Source organism: Episyrphus balteatus, chromosome 1 (assembly GCF_945859705.1).
Source record: "Episyrphus balteatus chromosome 1, idEpiBalt1.1, whole genome shotgun sequence".
NCBI classification, from domain to species: domain Eukaryota; kingdom Metazoa; phylum Arthropoda; class Insecta; order Diptera; family Syrphidae; genus Episyrphus; species Episyrphus balteatus.
The window spans coordinates 46289035-46303945 of NC_079134.1; the positions used below are offsets into that span (position 1 = coordinate 46289035).

General features: G+C 27.4%; 1 protein-coding gene across 2 annotated transcripts in view; it reads right to left on the minus strand.

The window, feature by feature from the left end:
* The window catches only part of LOC129906730 (ATP-binding cassette sub-family G member 1), a 122591-nt gene that overhangs the window by 45264 nt on the left and 62416 nt on the right, over positions 1–14911 (minus strand). For both annotated transcript variants that reach the window (XM_055982738.1, XM_055982814.1), the window contains one exon: positions 7344–7958. In XM_055982738.1, the coding sequence (XP_055838713.1) occupies positions 7344–7543 (200 nt within the window). In that variant the 5' untranslated portion in view covers positions 7544–7958. The remainder of the gene's footprint in view (positions 1–7343; positions 7959–14911) is intronic.

The following is a 14911-nucleotide window of genomic DNA, read 5'->3' on the forward strand; positions in this document are numbered from 1 at the left end:
ATTTGAAAATTTAAATGTTTTTATTGTTTCGAAAGTATTTTATTATTATGGTTTTATTTAAACAAAAAAAAAAATCAGAAAGAATACGATAGTAAAAAATCATTTTTTTAATGACATTACAAATTAAAAACAACAAAATATTTATGGAAATGCAAAATTTTTGCATTACAAAAAAAAATATTTATTGCATAGTGGAATTTTTTTTATTTGCAAAAAATATTTTTTTTAATGCAAATATTTTGCAGTTTCAATACAATTTTTTTAATGCTAATTTTTTTCACTTGCAACAAAAATTTTTTTTTAAAACAAATTTTATTTATTTGCAATAAATATTTTTTTACTTGCTCTATAGGTACGGTGACCATCCGTCCCGGTTTACCCGGGACTGTCCCGTATTTCTACAGCTTGTCCCGGGTTTTTATTTAAGAAACCCGGGACGTATAAGTGTCCCGTATTTTGTAATTTGTCCCGTGATTGTCCCGTATTTGCACATTCTCTGATTTTTGTATTCAATATTTTAAATACTTTGTACGGAAAACAAGAAAACAGTGGTTGGAAATTAAAACTTTTCTAGTACGCTGCTGAAGCAAAACGAAAAATTTTTTAAGTCTCCAAAGTAAAAAAACGATTAAAAACTCTCCATATATTCTTGCACAGGTAAGAATTTCGTTGCCTAAGCTGCGTACTGTGCAACGAAAAGCAAAATTTTCGTTTACGATTTCGTTGTGCTGGTTTTGTATGAAAATTTTCGTTTTTCCTCTAAACTAGGCTTTTGTTTTTTTTTTAAATGTTCGTCAATTATTTAGTTCCAGCTTCTGTTTGTCAGGTTGCTACACCAGGAAAAATGTTTTCGAATAAAGAACAACATATGGAAGAGTAAAGAACCCAGATAAGTTTCAAAACTTTTAAGGACATGTTAAAAATTGTGTTAAGGTTCTTACAATTTCAAAACCATTTAAATAAAAATGTTAAAAAACAGCTCTCCCGAATTTGATTAAAAAAATATTTTTTTAGAAGTTATTAACAGACAATATTAAAAAACCATTTTCTTGATTTCTGATTTCGTAAACGACTTAAATGATTTCAACAAAAACGCTGCAATAAAATCGTTTAGGAAATCTTAATATCAAAAAAAGGAAGAATTATGAAAACTCATTTAAAAAAATTTTTAATTTTTTTTTTTAAATCAATATATAGATACCGTGACCTTTTTATCAAAACGATCCAACGAATTTTTTATCCGTCCCGGGTTTGGCTTCCAGAAATATGGTCACCGTATCTATAGGGCAAGTATTGGTTTCGTGTAGAAAAAAAAATCGAGGTTTTAATCAAAACCAACATTACGATGATGGAGAAGATCAAAAAAGTGGTTTTCGTCATGCCGTTCGTCGGTCTGAGCGTGTGTGCGTCTGTGTGTCCATCTGTACATCGAGCTAGGGCCTAAACGGATGAATGGATTTGCTTGAAACTTGGTAGAGATGATTTTTACGTAATTCCCTAGACCCGTTTTTTTTATTTTTTTAATATCTCCATTTTAACGCATACCTCCCATATAACGTTTTCGAGGTATTGCAAATTTCTCGAAAACGGCTCTAACGATTTCGATCAAATTTGGTGTGCGGAATACTCTTATTGATTCCAACAAAACTGCGTTTTTAGTTTTTCTCAAAAAATGCGGAGAACGGAAATATGGCGTTGCCGTTTTTCAAAAATTGACATATTTTTTAAGTTCATATATTTCATCAAAGCATTAGTTATTTTATTTAAAATTTATAGAGATCATTAAGTATAAAATGTTATAAAAAAATATTTTTAAAAACATTTTTGAAAAAAAAAAAAAATTTTTAATTTAATTTTTAAACTTTTGATTTTTTTTTTTGATTTTTTTTTCTACAAAATCTTAAATTTCCAATAGATATTTAAGATAAAGATACTGTGAACTACAAGAGCAAGTACGTGCGACCCAGTCGTGCATTTTATTTTAATTTCAAATGCATTTTTTTTTTTTTTCAATTGATATTTTGATAACCCTTTTGGATAGATAATTTTTAACCAAAATTTCATTTTGTAGGTCCTTAAACAATCAATGAAACAAGTTATGAATTTTTTTTAATGAATTCTTGTAATATTTAGATTTGAGTGATTTTAATAATAACTTTTGTATTTTGTATTTGCCAAAACTCCAGAGGACCATTTTTTTTTACACTTTCACACTAGAAATCAATTATATGAAGCGAAAGTCTAGAACATTTTATAATAGCTTTGTTTAATTTTTGAAAGTCTTTTATTTTCCAAGGTCTCGAATTTTAAGTTACATAGTATGAAATTTGCATTGCATGTTTATCGTTTGTGTTTCCTTTACCTTTAGTATACATTTCATTTTCCCAGTTTTGGCCAAAAGTATTAAAACAAAAAAATGGTTTTCTACTGGTTGATAATTTGGTTTGGATAAATAAATAAATGGTTGTTGTTCTTTTGAAACTGATAAGATTAAATACGTTTTAGAGAAACTGAAGATCAATCTGTACTTGTTTTTTTATTTTTAAATTTTCATTTTTCACATTCACATTCACATTTTTGAAATAGTTAGAATACTTTTTTAAAGTTAAAAGAAATATATAAAATTAAAAAAAATCTAAAAAAACGGGGGCTTGAATTGTGTTGTTTTCGGTCTCTAACTTTTGAAATATTGAGCTTACAGGTCCACAAATTTTGATCTTGAAAAAAAAAATTTGTAAAAAATGTTTTATTTCTTAATTTGTCTTAAACGAGAAAGCCAATTTCAACGAAAATTTTAGAAAAACACATTTTTGCATGTTAAACAAATATAACCAAGTTTTTTTTTCTTTGATAAATCAATATTTTGAAAACAGGTTAGTAAATTTTTTTTCAAAATTTCGTTGTAAGGTTTTGATTAATATTCTCTGAAAAATAGATTAGCAGTCTACTAAAAGCCGTTGGTTCAGTGACAAAGGAAGCAAAGTTGGAACAGTGTATTTTGAGAAGCTAAACCGATCCAAAAAGAAAAGTAGATGAATTGCCGGAAATCATTACCTTCCCTGCAATGAATAAAAACAAAATGGACTAAAAGAATATCAAGAAAATAAACGTTAACATAGGTCTAATCAATTAAACTGCACTGTGTGTGCAAAAAAACATCTACATTCTACACATAAAACACAACTGCGTAAGTAAAAACGTAATGTCCTTGAAGCTTAGAGGAGCAATATATTTCTTAGCTGTAACATCAAAACTACTACGTAGGTATATCCTATACACATTTATCACCTGATATTTATATATTTTATGTGTGTTTGTTTTCTGTACATAAAATCGATAGAAAGTCTACACATAACTTGAAGGATTTATGTATAAATATTTAGCTAGGAATTGGAAGTAAAACCTCATTGGATTGGTTTTAATCATTACACACAATCTATATAATGTACGTAAAATATCTCCAACAGAAGCAGAGACATTGAAATGTACACACATCAAGAAGGATGTATGTCGTTCATTCGTTCTATTATGGGAAACAGGATGTGGAGCATTTAATGCCATTGTCGGACTAATTGACACATTGTCAGGGTATTTTTGTTCTAAAAGTTGTTTGTTTTTCGTTCATGAAAGTTTTTTTTTTTCTTCTTCTTTTTTTAAAGGACACGTCCGTTTGTTAGACACACACAGAATATAAAACAAATTTTGTATACCTCTCAATTTATTATAGTTTTTCCTGTTTTACTTTTTTTTGGATTATTTTGTCGTTGTTGATATTGTATCTAAAACAGTAACATAGTAAGATAAAAATAAATATACGGAAATGATAGTGTTACCAAGGTTTTTAAAGACCACTGACTTGTGTGTAGCTTTTGTTTAAAAAAAAAACTTTACTTTGTATTGAAGGTGTGGTTGTGTGAAAAAAAAAACAATTCTAAGGAGCTTAGATGATACTAAGAGAGATTTACAGTTTTATTTTTAGATATTGTTTGGAAATAAAAAAAAACGCCAATTTTAGAAGTTTAAAGTCCAAAAAAGAGGATAAGATTATGTTGTCAACTAAAGAAGATTTGTCACATAAGATAGATTTTTATTTGCTTTTTCTTTTAAATCCTTTTCCACTTGGTTCTTTAAGTAAGAGTTTTTGATAACGTTAAGTTAGCGCATTGTCACATGAGTGGATTTGCCCGTGAGTTATGAAAATATAAAAAATTAAGACAGTTTTTATTTAGGTCACATCTGTGTGTCCTGCGAAACTGGAAGATGCATCCAGTGCACAAAAAAAATTGGCTTGGCCAAAAGTTTATGTCATTTATCGATTAAAATTACTTTCTTTAATTTTCAAAAACTAAAAACGCGTAGGTTTTTGAAAAACTTAATAAAGTAATTTTCTAAAGTTCACGAGAAATAAAGTACATAATTTTAAAAATTTGGAGCAGGTTTTCGAATATTACTTCATACAGTTTTTTTTAACAAGGTCGGTCAGTTTTTCGAATTTCATAAAAATGTAAAAAAAAAAATTAAACTTAAAAAATAATTCAAATAATTTAGTTGAAAATATTCATCGAAAAATTCCGCACAAATGAATATAATGAAATTAGAGATTTTTGACTCAATTTTGTATAATGTTTTGAGAAGGGTTGTCAAAATATGAATTAAAAAAAAATGCGTTTAAAATTGAAAACAAGAAATGTTTATTGCAACCAAAACTATTTTGCATTAAAAAAATGTTATTTCAAATAAAAAATGTTCTGCATTGAAAAAAAAATTTTATTGTTTTTTTTTTAATATTCATCGAATTTCTTAAAATTTTCACTAATTTGGCTAAACTATGTATGGTAAAATCGTCAAAAAGCCAACATTTTAAGATAATCAACAATATTTAAAAAAAATAATAAATGCACACATTTTGTATTGAATTTTTTTTCAATGTAGAAAATTTTTTGTTTAATTTTATTTTTTAATTTTTCATTTGCTGTACATAGACTTCGAGAAGGCTTTAAATAGCGGGAGCAGAGATATTATATACTTTGTGGAGGAGTGCTATCCCAGATAGGATTTAATTTTAATCATTTTTTTTTTATTTATACAGAAAAAAAATCCTGATTTTACAAATGGCTGTATTTAATCCCCTTATTGATATAATCAGCCTTTGCTGCAGATATTTTTAAAATTTTAAAAAGCCTACTTTCTATTTTTGTGATGGTTATTTTTAAGTAATGAAAAATATAATAATTTCAATATGAATGAAAAACGTAAACTCTTATGTTAAATGAATATTAAACTAAAAAAACAAATAAAATGCAAGATTACGTTAAACATACTTGCTCTTGTGTTAACATTTGGTTAAAATATTAAAACTTTTTTAACAGAATATTTAAATATAAGTTTATAAGAAATTTAAATAAAACTTGAACAAAAATAGAAAATTTGTTTTTAAAATTACAAAAACAACTCTTTATGTCGTTCTGACCTCCGAAGAAAGTATATCATAAAATTTGTTTTACAGCAAATAATTTTAAAAAATTTTGCTTTAAAAATCGTTTTTTTAATAAAATAGAATGCCAGTAAAAAGAAAATATTAATCAACACGTAAAATACCTACATGTATTTTTTTTTTATCAAAATCTTTAGGACAATTTTTGAGTTAAACAAACTTTTCCATTTTGATCGTATGAGAAGTAGGTACCGTTAATTTTGGTCCTACAAAAAATTTCCCTCTAGGAAATCACTAAAATCCCTTAACTACGAAATTTGAAGTAATTTCCTTCACAATTTAAGGATGCAGCTCGAGATAGAGACATACATACAACCATCACACTAGACGGACAGATAGAACTACAATACCCACTTTTTTTCGCCTTCGCCATCATCTTTCTGTTACATGGTTGAAGTATTTATAATTAAATTAAAAAAAAAAAATAAATATTCAAAAAAAAAGTCATCAAAATTTCAAACGCAGTTTCCGCAAAACTTTTTCCAGCGAAGCCATTTTCCCAATTTTGTCCCTATTCCCCCACCAGCATCAAATGCTGTCATCTTTTGTTATTTTATTTTATATAAAAAAAATCGAAAATATAATCCTGATAAGATCTTAATACAATACCATGAATTTATATCATTTTAATAGAATTTCGCACATCAGTACCTATTGTATTAACTTTCCCAGTAAAATGGAAATACACAAAAAATGAATATTGGATATCGATTTAATATTCTCTTTTTCTGGCTCATTTTAAATGCAAAAAAAAAAAACACTGGGGCTCTTTGCATTTTATAATCCTGTAATATTCATAAATTAAGTTAGTAAAAAAAAACACAAATATTGATTTTTGTTTACATTGCATGTTTTGCGCGAGAATTCTATATTTACTAGAAAATACACTGATATTGCAAAAAAAAAAAGAAATGCTGCCTATGTAGGTATATTTTGTCCTTGTGATGGTTTTTACTTCGTTCAAGTTTTTCCAAAGCAAAGCAAAAGAAAAAAAAAAAACGCTTTCTTTTCCTGTATCTCTTTGAGTCCGGACGAGGGGGGACATAATAAATTTATATTCGATGAACGATACGGAAAGATTTAATCGTTACTAGGAAATTAATGTTTTTTTTTTTTTTGTGTTCAACCATCAAGAAGGAAATGTTCTCGTTTTTTCCGATCCAGGATGCGGTTGAAAGTGAAAATCACTGTCATTCATTATCATTTCAGAATATAGTTTTGTTTTTGTTTCTTACTTTGCACAGAAATGAACTTTTTTGTATTGATTGTCAGATAAAAAGAAATGAAGGTTTATTATTCAGTTAATCTCTGATTAGACATTGACTGTTTCAGCTAAATGAAGCTTACTGAATGGTAAGAAATATAAGTTCAAAGGAAAATTATCCATTAATCAGTTTCAATGTGTAACCTTGTAGGGAGCTGCCTTCCTCTCAAAGATTCATTTATTAATCTAAAGAAAAAAATGGTAGAATTTTTTTTGTTAGAAAAACGATTTCGAAAATTTAGGTTCGAAAAGGGAAAATTTGGAGAATGTCCTTCAAAGATGAACTGCTTCCATTAGCTATTTGGGTATTGAAGAAGCTCATTTATCATTTTGGTTAGAATTTAAACTGAAGGGTTCACTATGGCGTATGAGTACTTTTTTTTCTTTTTCTTTTCTCTGATCTCCAAGAAGTAAAATCTTGCCCTTTATAATTCCCAATTAACCATTTATGCAAAACAGTTATTGATTCCCAAGCAAAAACCATTATTTTCTCATTTTCGTTTATCCTGTAAAACGGAAAACATCTTTCTTTCATGTTTTTTGTACACAAAGTAAAAAACAAGAATGAATAAAATATTAACTTACCCATGATTGAGTGCGCCATTTTTTAAATTATTCCCAACAAATTCAGTTTGAACTCTTGCCACTGATGCTGCCATAGCACTATGTTGATTTGGAGTTGAATTTGTTTGAGCTTGAAAGCTCACCGTACCAGCGGCCAAAATCATTGCAGTATTTGTATTTTCTTTGCTTACGAGTGGAAGATTTATCCGAGTGTCATCCATATTCGTTCGCGAGTATTATTCAAATGAATGTTTTGTTTTTTTTTTTTTTCTATTTTGATTTAATTTGAATTTAATTTGTATTTATTTTATTTTTTAAGAAAAAACGCGTATTATTTTTTATTTACTTTGCTAGCGCATTTTAAAATTGACACTTTTTTTTGTTAAAGAATAATGAACTTTTTTGATAATGGAAATTTATGTTAACTTCCGGATTGAATTTTGAATGCTAGGATTGGAACGTTCTTTTTTTTGTTTTGATTTTGTATTTTGTGATGATTTTAATAGGTGAATAAATTCAATGATGATGATGAGTGTGATGTTTTGAATTAAACACTTCTTTTATCATTTTTTTTTTGTTTTTTTTTGTGCACCGATCCTATTTCAGTTAAAGTAATGTAAACATTATTTGTTGGATCTGTAATGAGAATAAAATAAATATTGTTATTAGTCTTATATTAATTGAGAGTGCCATTATTTTGAAATAAATTATTATAAATTAAATAAATTGAAGAAATCAGAAGAAGAAGGGTTTACGTCCCAAATTTGTAGCTTTGAGTAATCGTCGTTGTATGTTTTTGGTTTACAACTTTTTGTATGGAAATGAGAGAGATTAAGAAAAAGGATCTAAAATTAATTTCTAAACTAAATTCTAAATTTAATTTGACTTTAAATGTCACTTGACACTTATTCGCTGGAAAAAATAAAAAAAATTCAAAAATGTCCCTTAACCCCTTCTTCTTTTGATGTCTTCAATTATAATATAACATGTTAAAAAGTTTACATTTTTTACTACATTTCTTACGAGTTTGAAATTAGAAGTGTTGTTCGCAAACCTGTTACGCTTCCTGAGTGGCAATAATTATTAACTGTCCCTAGAACACAAATAACTTACTTGTTTCTTAAGCAATAAAAATCTAATGGGTTACATTTAATAAAACAATACGGCAACATCGGCAATTTTTAACCTATAGAGGTTAAAGTATTTTTAATTAAAATCATAAAAAAAATATCATCAAAATCGAAGTTTTTCGGCCGGGTTTCCTAATATTGATATTTTTTGAGCTTTACTTATTGTTTTAGAGCATTTTTGATAATGTAAAAAAAATACATAAAATCTGTTTTTATAATTAAAGAAACACCGTTTTTTAATAACATTATTCAAAAAGTAAGTATGCCACCTGATTTCTTGCCTAAAAACAAATTTTTAGAAAAATAGTTTTTAAAATCGTCAGAGCCGTTTTTGTTTTAATTATTTTTTGTATAGGTATACAAATTTTCTAACATTTTTGAAAAAATAATTAAATAACATTTGACAACAAAATTTCGAAATAATTCTCTTAGCCGTTTTCAAAAAATTCATAAAAAAAAAATTCAAATATTTTTGAAAAATCCAAAATTGTGTTTTTTGAAAGTTTTATAAAATTTTAATATTACGATTACTTAAACGCTTTTGCATAATTTTTTTTTCATATACGAGATATTCAGAAACAAAAAAAAACGGTTCCATGGAAGGTAATGTTAATAACGGTGCAAAAAATATTATTTTTATTTCAAAAGTTGAGTCTGATTTATAACATTGCAAACACAAATTTTACTCAAAATTACTTTTATTTTGGTACCAAAAAAAATTTCAATTTTTCCCAAAACTGCCAATTACCAAGTTTGAAGAAATTAACTTCACTAGTTTAGGCTGTAGCTTGAGGTTCATATATACAGATAGACACACAGACAGACAGAAGACAGAATTGCGGGACCCACTTTTTTGGCATTCTCCATCATCGTAATGTCAAGTCTGATTGTTATCTCAAATTCGGTTTTTTTTTAACGAATCTTGAACTAGCTCTATGGTACCAACATACCTACAAAAAGGTCATTTGAAATAATGAGAATCAAAAAGAACGAACATTTTCATTAAATAAAGTAAAATAGAATCACGAAGTTGCTGGTACTTTTCGGGTTCTTCGATTTAAAAATGGTTAATATATTTGAATTCGTTGCTAAAAAAAACTTCAAACTATAGAAGCTTTGAAATTGTATATTGAATTTGTGAAATATCAATTCTTATACAAGCAAAAAGTCATTGCAAATTGAGTGGATCTAATATACCAAGACTATCTGTCAAACAAATTTAAAGAAAATCATTTTTTGTATGTGAAAAAGAACAATTGTATGTTATCTAAATTTAAGTATTTAAGTATTTTAAGCAACTTAAACAAAAGAGGAAGTTCGTGCAGCCATGTCATGAATTGAATTTTTTATATCGGTCCATAACCTGCAAGCTCTAATTTTTTCGAATCGTATGCAAATCGTCTTACACTAACAAGTAGAACAAAAAAAAAAACAAAATATAATTATAATGAAACTTTGCGTGACTACCTAGCCACCCACTAGTTCATGTTAATTCGTTAAAAATGTGCAACTTAAAATTGGATCTACTTCAAAAAGTACGTCTTTTTGATGAATGTTAACATTGTTCATTGTTTGAATTTAAATATAAAGGTGCATATCATTGTTTTCATTTATTAATGAAATTCCTGTAAAAATTCTGCAGAAAAACATCAAAATTGAAATCCCTGCACAGTTAGTGTTGCCGGGAAAATAAAAGTGATTTCTTTTAAAATAATTGAAATTCCAAAGCTAGGAAAAATATTTTAAGAGTTTGAATAAAATATTGTTTTTTTTTTCCATGTAAAAAATAAAGGTAGTGTTAAAAATTGATGTTAAAAAAGAAATACCTAGTTGCAAAAAAAAAATATTAAAAACGTTCCAGTCAAACCATGCAGTTTAACAATAAATTATTTTTTTTTTCCTTCCTCAATCATACAATCATAAAACCTACCTCAATTTTTATTTTCTTGCTTGTATATTGTGTATTCATTCCCAAATGAAGAACAGCAAAAAAAATATTCAAATCATTTTAATGATATAGAAACAAAAAAAACTCTTGCCTGTGTGTGGCTTATAAATATGAAAAATTCATTATAAATTCAAGTGTGTTTCTATGTACGATGCATACATAATATACAGCACATTTTTTAGGTCGTTGATAACCACAAATAGAATGCGAATACTGCCAGCTAAATTCGCACATACGCCTGGTAACAATAAAAAAAGAAAGAAAGAAAAAATAATAGCAAAAACAAATAACAACAAAAATTAATGTTTTTTTTTTTGCGCGTTTGGCCCTGACCAGCTGATATAGTGTTAGAGGTGGAATCGTCTAAGCCAAATACAAAAAAAAAAAAAAAACATTTTATTAGTTTTTGCATTTTTGTTTGTGTTTAATTTTTATGAGCTGCAAGCTCTGAAAAAATAAATAAATAAGTTTCTGATTGAAAAAGAATTCATTTCGCATTTTTTACTTGTGATATTGTATCTATTTATCATTTTAGTCTATATTGATTCATTTGATTATGACTTATGAAATGAGATTTTAGAGGTTTTAATTTAAGATTTTAAAAAATTCCGAGTTAAACCATTTTGAGAATGCATATTTTAAAATGTTTTTCCTCTTTAAATAAATGATATATTTTTTTTTCTTTAATTTATGACCACTCACCAAAGTTTTTAACTTGGCTTAAGAGATCACAGAGAAAAATAGACCACATAAAATAGAACAAAAACAATAAGATTTCTCTATGGTTTTCATCCAGGAAGGAAAGAAGGAAACCTTATTAAAACAATCGGGTTTTCCTTATTGTTTTAAAATCTGCACTTGTAGGGTTTTGAAAAGAAAAAAAAAAAAAAAAAACGACGACCAGGCCGGGAATCGAACTGGAGACTTCAAATCATTAGTCGCACACCTTACCACCTGAACCAACCCGCTATGAAAACATTGATCGCGATTTTAGTTCTAGTGCCAAGTTGCAAAAAAAATGTACTTTTCACTCAAATTTTAATAAGATTTTCTCTATAAAACTAATAAGAAATCCTTATAAAAAAACCTTATCAATCGTTGCTTTTACACTGAAAACAATAAATTTCGTAAAATTACGAAAATCGTTTCATACACTACATTTTCCTTGGCCCAACGAAGCCTTAGTTGGCTCAACGAAAATATTTAGTTTTTCATATTATGAAAACCTTCATCAATTAATGAAAACGTTTCATACAATTTTTCTCCCTTTTTAGTGCCAAAAAATCCAATTTAATGAAAAGATTCATCACTTAACGAAAAATTTCATTCTCATTTTAAAAAATAAGAATTTTTTCTTACTTTATCAAAGTTTTCATTAAGTAACGAAAAAATTCATTAACTTATGAAATTCAACATTAACTAACGAAAATCTTCATAAGTTTATGAAAATAAATAGGTAATTGTCTTATGAAGATTCTTCATTACTAATGAAATATTACATCGGCTTATGAAAAAATACATCAGTTAACGAAAAAAAATCGTTGCCTTACAAAAAAAAAAAAAAAAAAACGTAGGTGCATTTCTGTTTTAATGATTAAAAACTTAATCTTTCTGGATATAGTTCTTATTAGGTTTTTGTTTAAAAATCTATGTAAGTTTAGCTGAATATAAACAATATTTGCGTATTGACAAGGTGTCTCACGATAAGTCAACTGATGATTCCAAGTGAGCTCCACCCGGGACGAAACGCCAATTTTTTTTTATGGTTAAAAATTTTCAGCGGATTTTATTCATTTCATTTTTTCTTTATTCCCAAATTAATTAAATTAATTTAATTAAATAAATTAACGAAAAGAATTTAAGTATCATCTACTAAAAAAAATAATTAATACAACGAAAAGTTTCGTTAGCTAAAGAACATTTTTTCGTAATTTAATTAAATTATTCATAAAATTTACGAAAAAATTCGTTAGCTAACGAAAGTTCCTTTCATAAATTAATCGAAAAATACATTGACTAACGAAAAATATCACCGTGGTTAGTTAAATTTTACGTTAATCGATTAAAAAATTTCGTAAAGTGATGTGAAAATTCATTGATTCTCGATCAAAAATTTTTATGAAAAATTTCATTAAAATACGACAGTTTTCGTTGATTGATGAAGTTCTTCATTAAAGTATGAAAGCCATTTCGTTGAGCCAATTAAATTTTTCAACGTCTGAAAATTAATTAAATTTTCGTTGGCTCAACGAATTTTTTCGTTGTATTTACGTAAGGATTTGGTTCAGTGTAATAAGGTTTCCTTAAAAAACATATTGGCAGTAAAACAATATGGCAATCTGTTAGTTTTTAGGTGGTCACATTTTTCTCTGTGATATTCTTCAAATTTTCGTATTATTTTTGACGAAATTCGAAAATATTCCAAAAAATGCGGATACGGGTGAAAATCATGGGGGTGGGAAATTTCGAGATCCGAATTATTAAAAAAAAATAAAAAATTTCATGCTCAAAGATGCACTATAAACGAGCAGATCGAAAAAATTTGTATTCTTCATTTTAGCCGCCAAACAGCAAAAATAGTAGTTACTCTGGAGGAATATTCTACAAAATAGTCGTGATTTCCTCAAAACTACGGTTGGTGTCTAAAAGTAGTAGGACTTTAATAAATCAAATATAATTTTATTTCGTTGATCAGAAATACCAAGGACATTGGTAATTTTTTTAGTTTGTTGGTTTTTTTCGATACTCAATAACAAACATTTAATATTTTTATGCATACATATAAGTGTGCATCGATAAATATGAAGCATAAGAGGTGTTAAGAAAAATACCAAACAAAAAAATTAATTTTATCTTATCAGGTTTTTAGCTATTTTGGGTTTATTGGATGGATTAAAATAGAAAAAAAATTTTTTCTTACCAAAACAAATGTATTTCTGAATGCATGGATATTATTTCAATCGATAAAAAAAAATTCAATTTATTTTTGTTTTGATTAAAAAAAAAATTCATGAAACTCATGTTTTCCACCAAAAAAAATTGGCCCTTATTTTGTGCTTGTGCTTGTTGCTTTTGTTTTTCGATGTCGTTTCGATGTAGGTCTAACTTTATAGTTTTCGAAAGAAAGTAGGAATAAAAAAAAAAAACATTTTATTTAACAAATAATTATAATAAAGCATTTTTCAAAACTTAGAAAAGAATTAAGAAATACCCCATACAATTTTCGAAAATTTTTATTTTAAGACGTACCTACACTCTAACCTTACTGATTTTCGTAAATAAAAAATTGTTGAATTCTTAGATTAACTCAAAATCTCAAAAACCCATTTTTTTGCTGTTTTCGAAGAAATATTTTGGCATAATGTTATCTTTTTCAGTTAAAATTGTTACGGTTTATAAAAGAACTTATTTTTTTCTTTCAAATTCAGTTTCAATCTTCTCAATATCTCTTTTCTTCTCCGAGATATCTTAATTAAAGTTAGTTTAGTGGGTTTCGCATATCTTACCATAAAGAAACCGATCTCTAAAAATTAAGATATCTTTCTCCCTAGAACAAAAGTATACTATTCTAATTGACTTTCGTGTGCTGATTTTGAATCCGAACTCAAAAAATTTCGGTCAGCTCTACTCTGGCTTTTGAGATATAGTAGTTTTTTTGAGATTTTCTAAAAAAAAAACTTGATTTTGTGATACATTAATGCGAATATCTCAAAATTCTGACGTGATAGAATTTTTTTGACTTCGGATTCTAACTCAGCACATCAAAAACTATAAGAAAAGTATACTTTTGTTTCTAGGAGAAACAAATCTGAAGCTTTACCATGCAGTTTATCGATAGGTCGTCGCCCGAGAGTTGTTTTGTCGTAAACGCCAAAATGCACTTTTTTAAACTGGATATGTAGTAATAGGTTTTAGAACGTTCTCTTTTCATTTCTGTTATCAGATTTGTCCTATCGTTTACCGTTACTGAGATAATTAGTGTGCATTTTGTCGTATATCCACAAAATAAGCATCAGATTAGCGTTGGTTTGTCGTAAGCGCCAACTTTTGGCGTTTACGACAAAAATTCTATGTATTTTTCAGCTTTTTTTTCTTCAGTATTGGTTTGTCGTATGTCGTACAAAACAGATAGGGTAGAAAATTTCGAACTTGTTTTGTCTTACATGTATGTAGGTATATGACCCAAATAGAATATAAACAAATATAATAAACCTACTAGAAAAGTATTTATTGAAAATAAGGACTTCATGTGCTATAAGGACAATGAATTTAAAAACTAAGGGCTGCATTAAGCTTTGCGCTACTTGAGGTTTTGCACTATTCCTAGAGGTGCAAGGAAGAAAAAGACTTCTCAAAGGTTGTATTTAATTTTGTCATGGTTCTTGTCGTTTGTTCCTGCCGCTAGATACTTGACCTCATCCTCGGTCACAAGTACCGCTTATAAATATGTACACTGTTGGTCTTCTATCGAACACAAGATCAAGAAGTCGGTCGCGGGCGCCGCTTCGTTC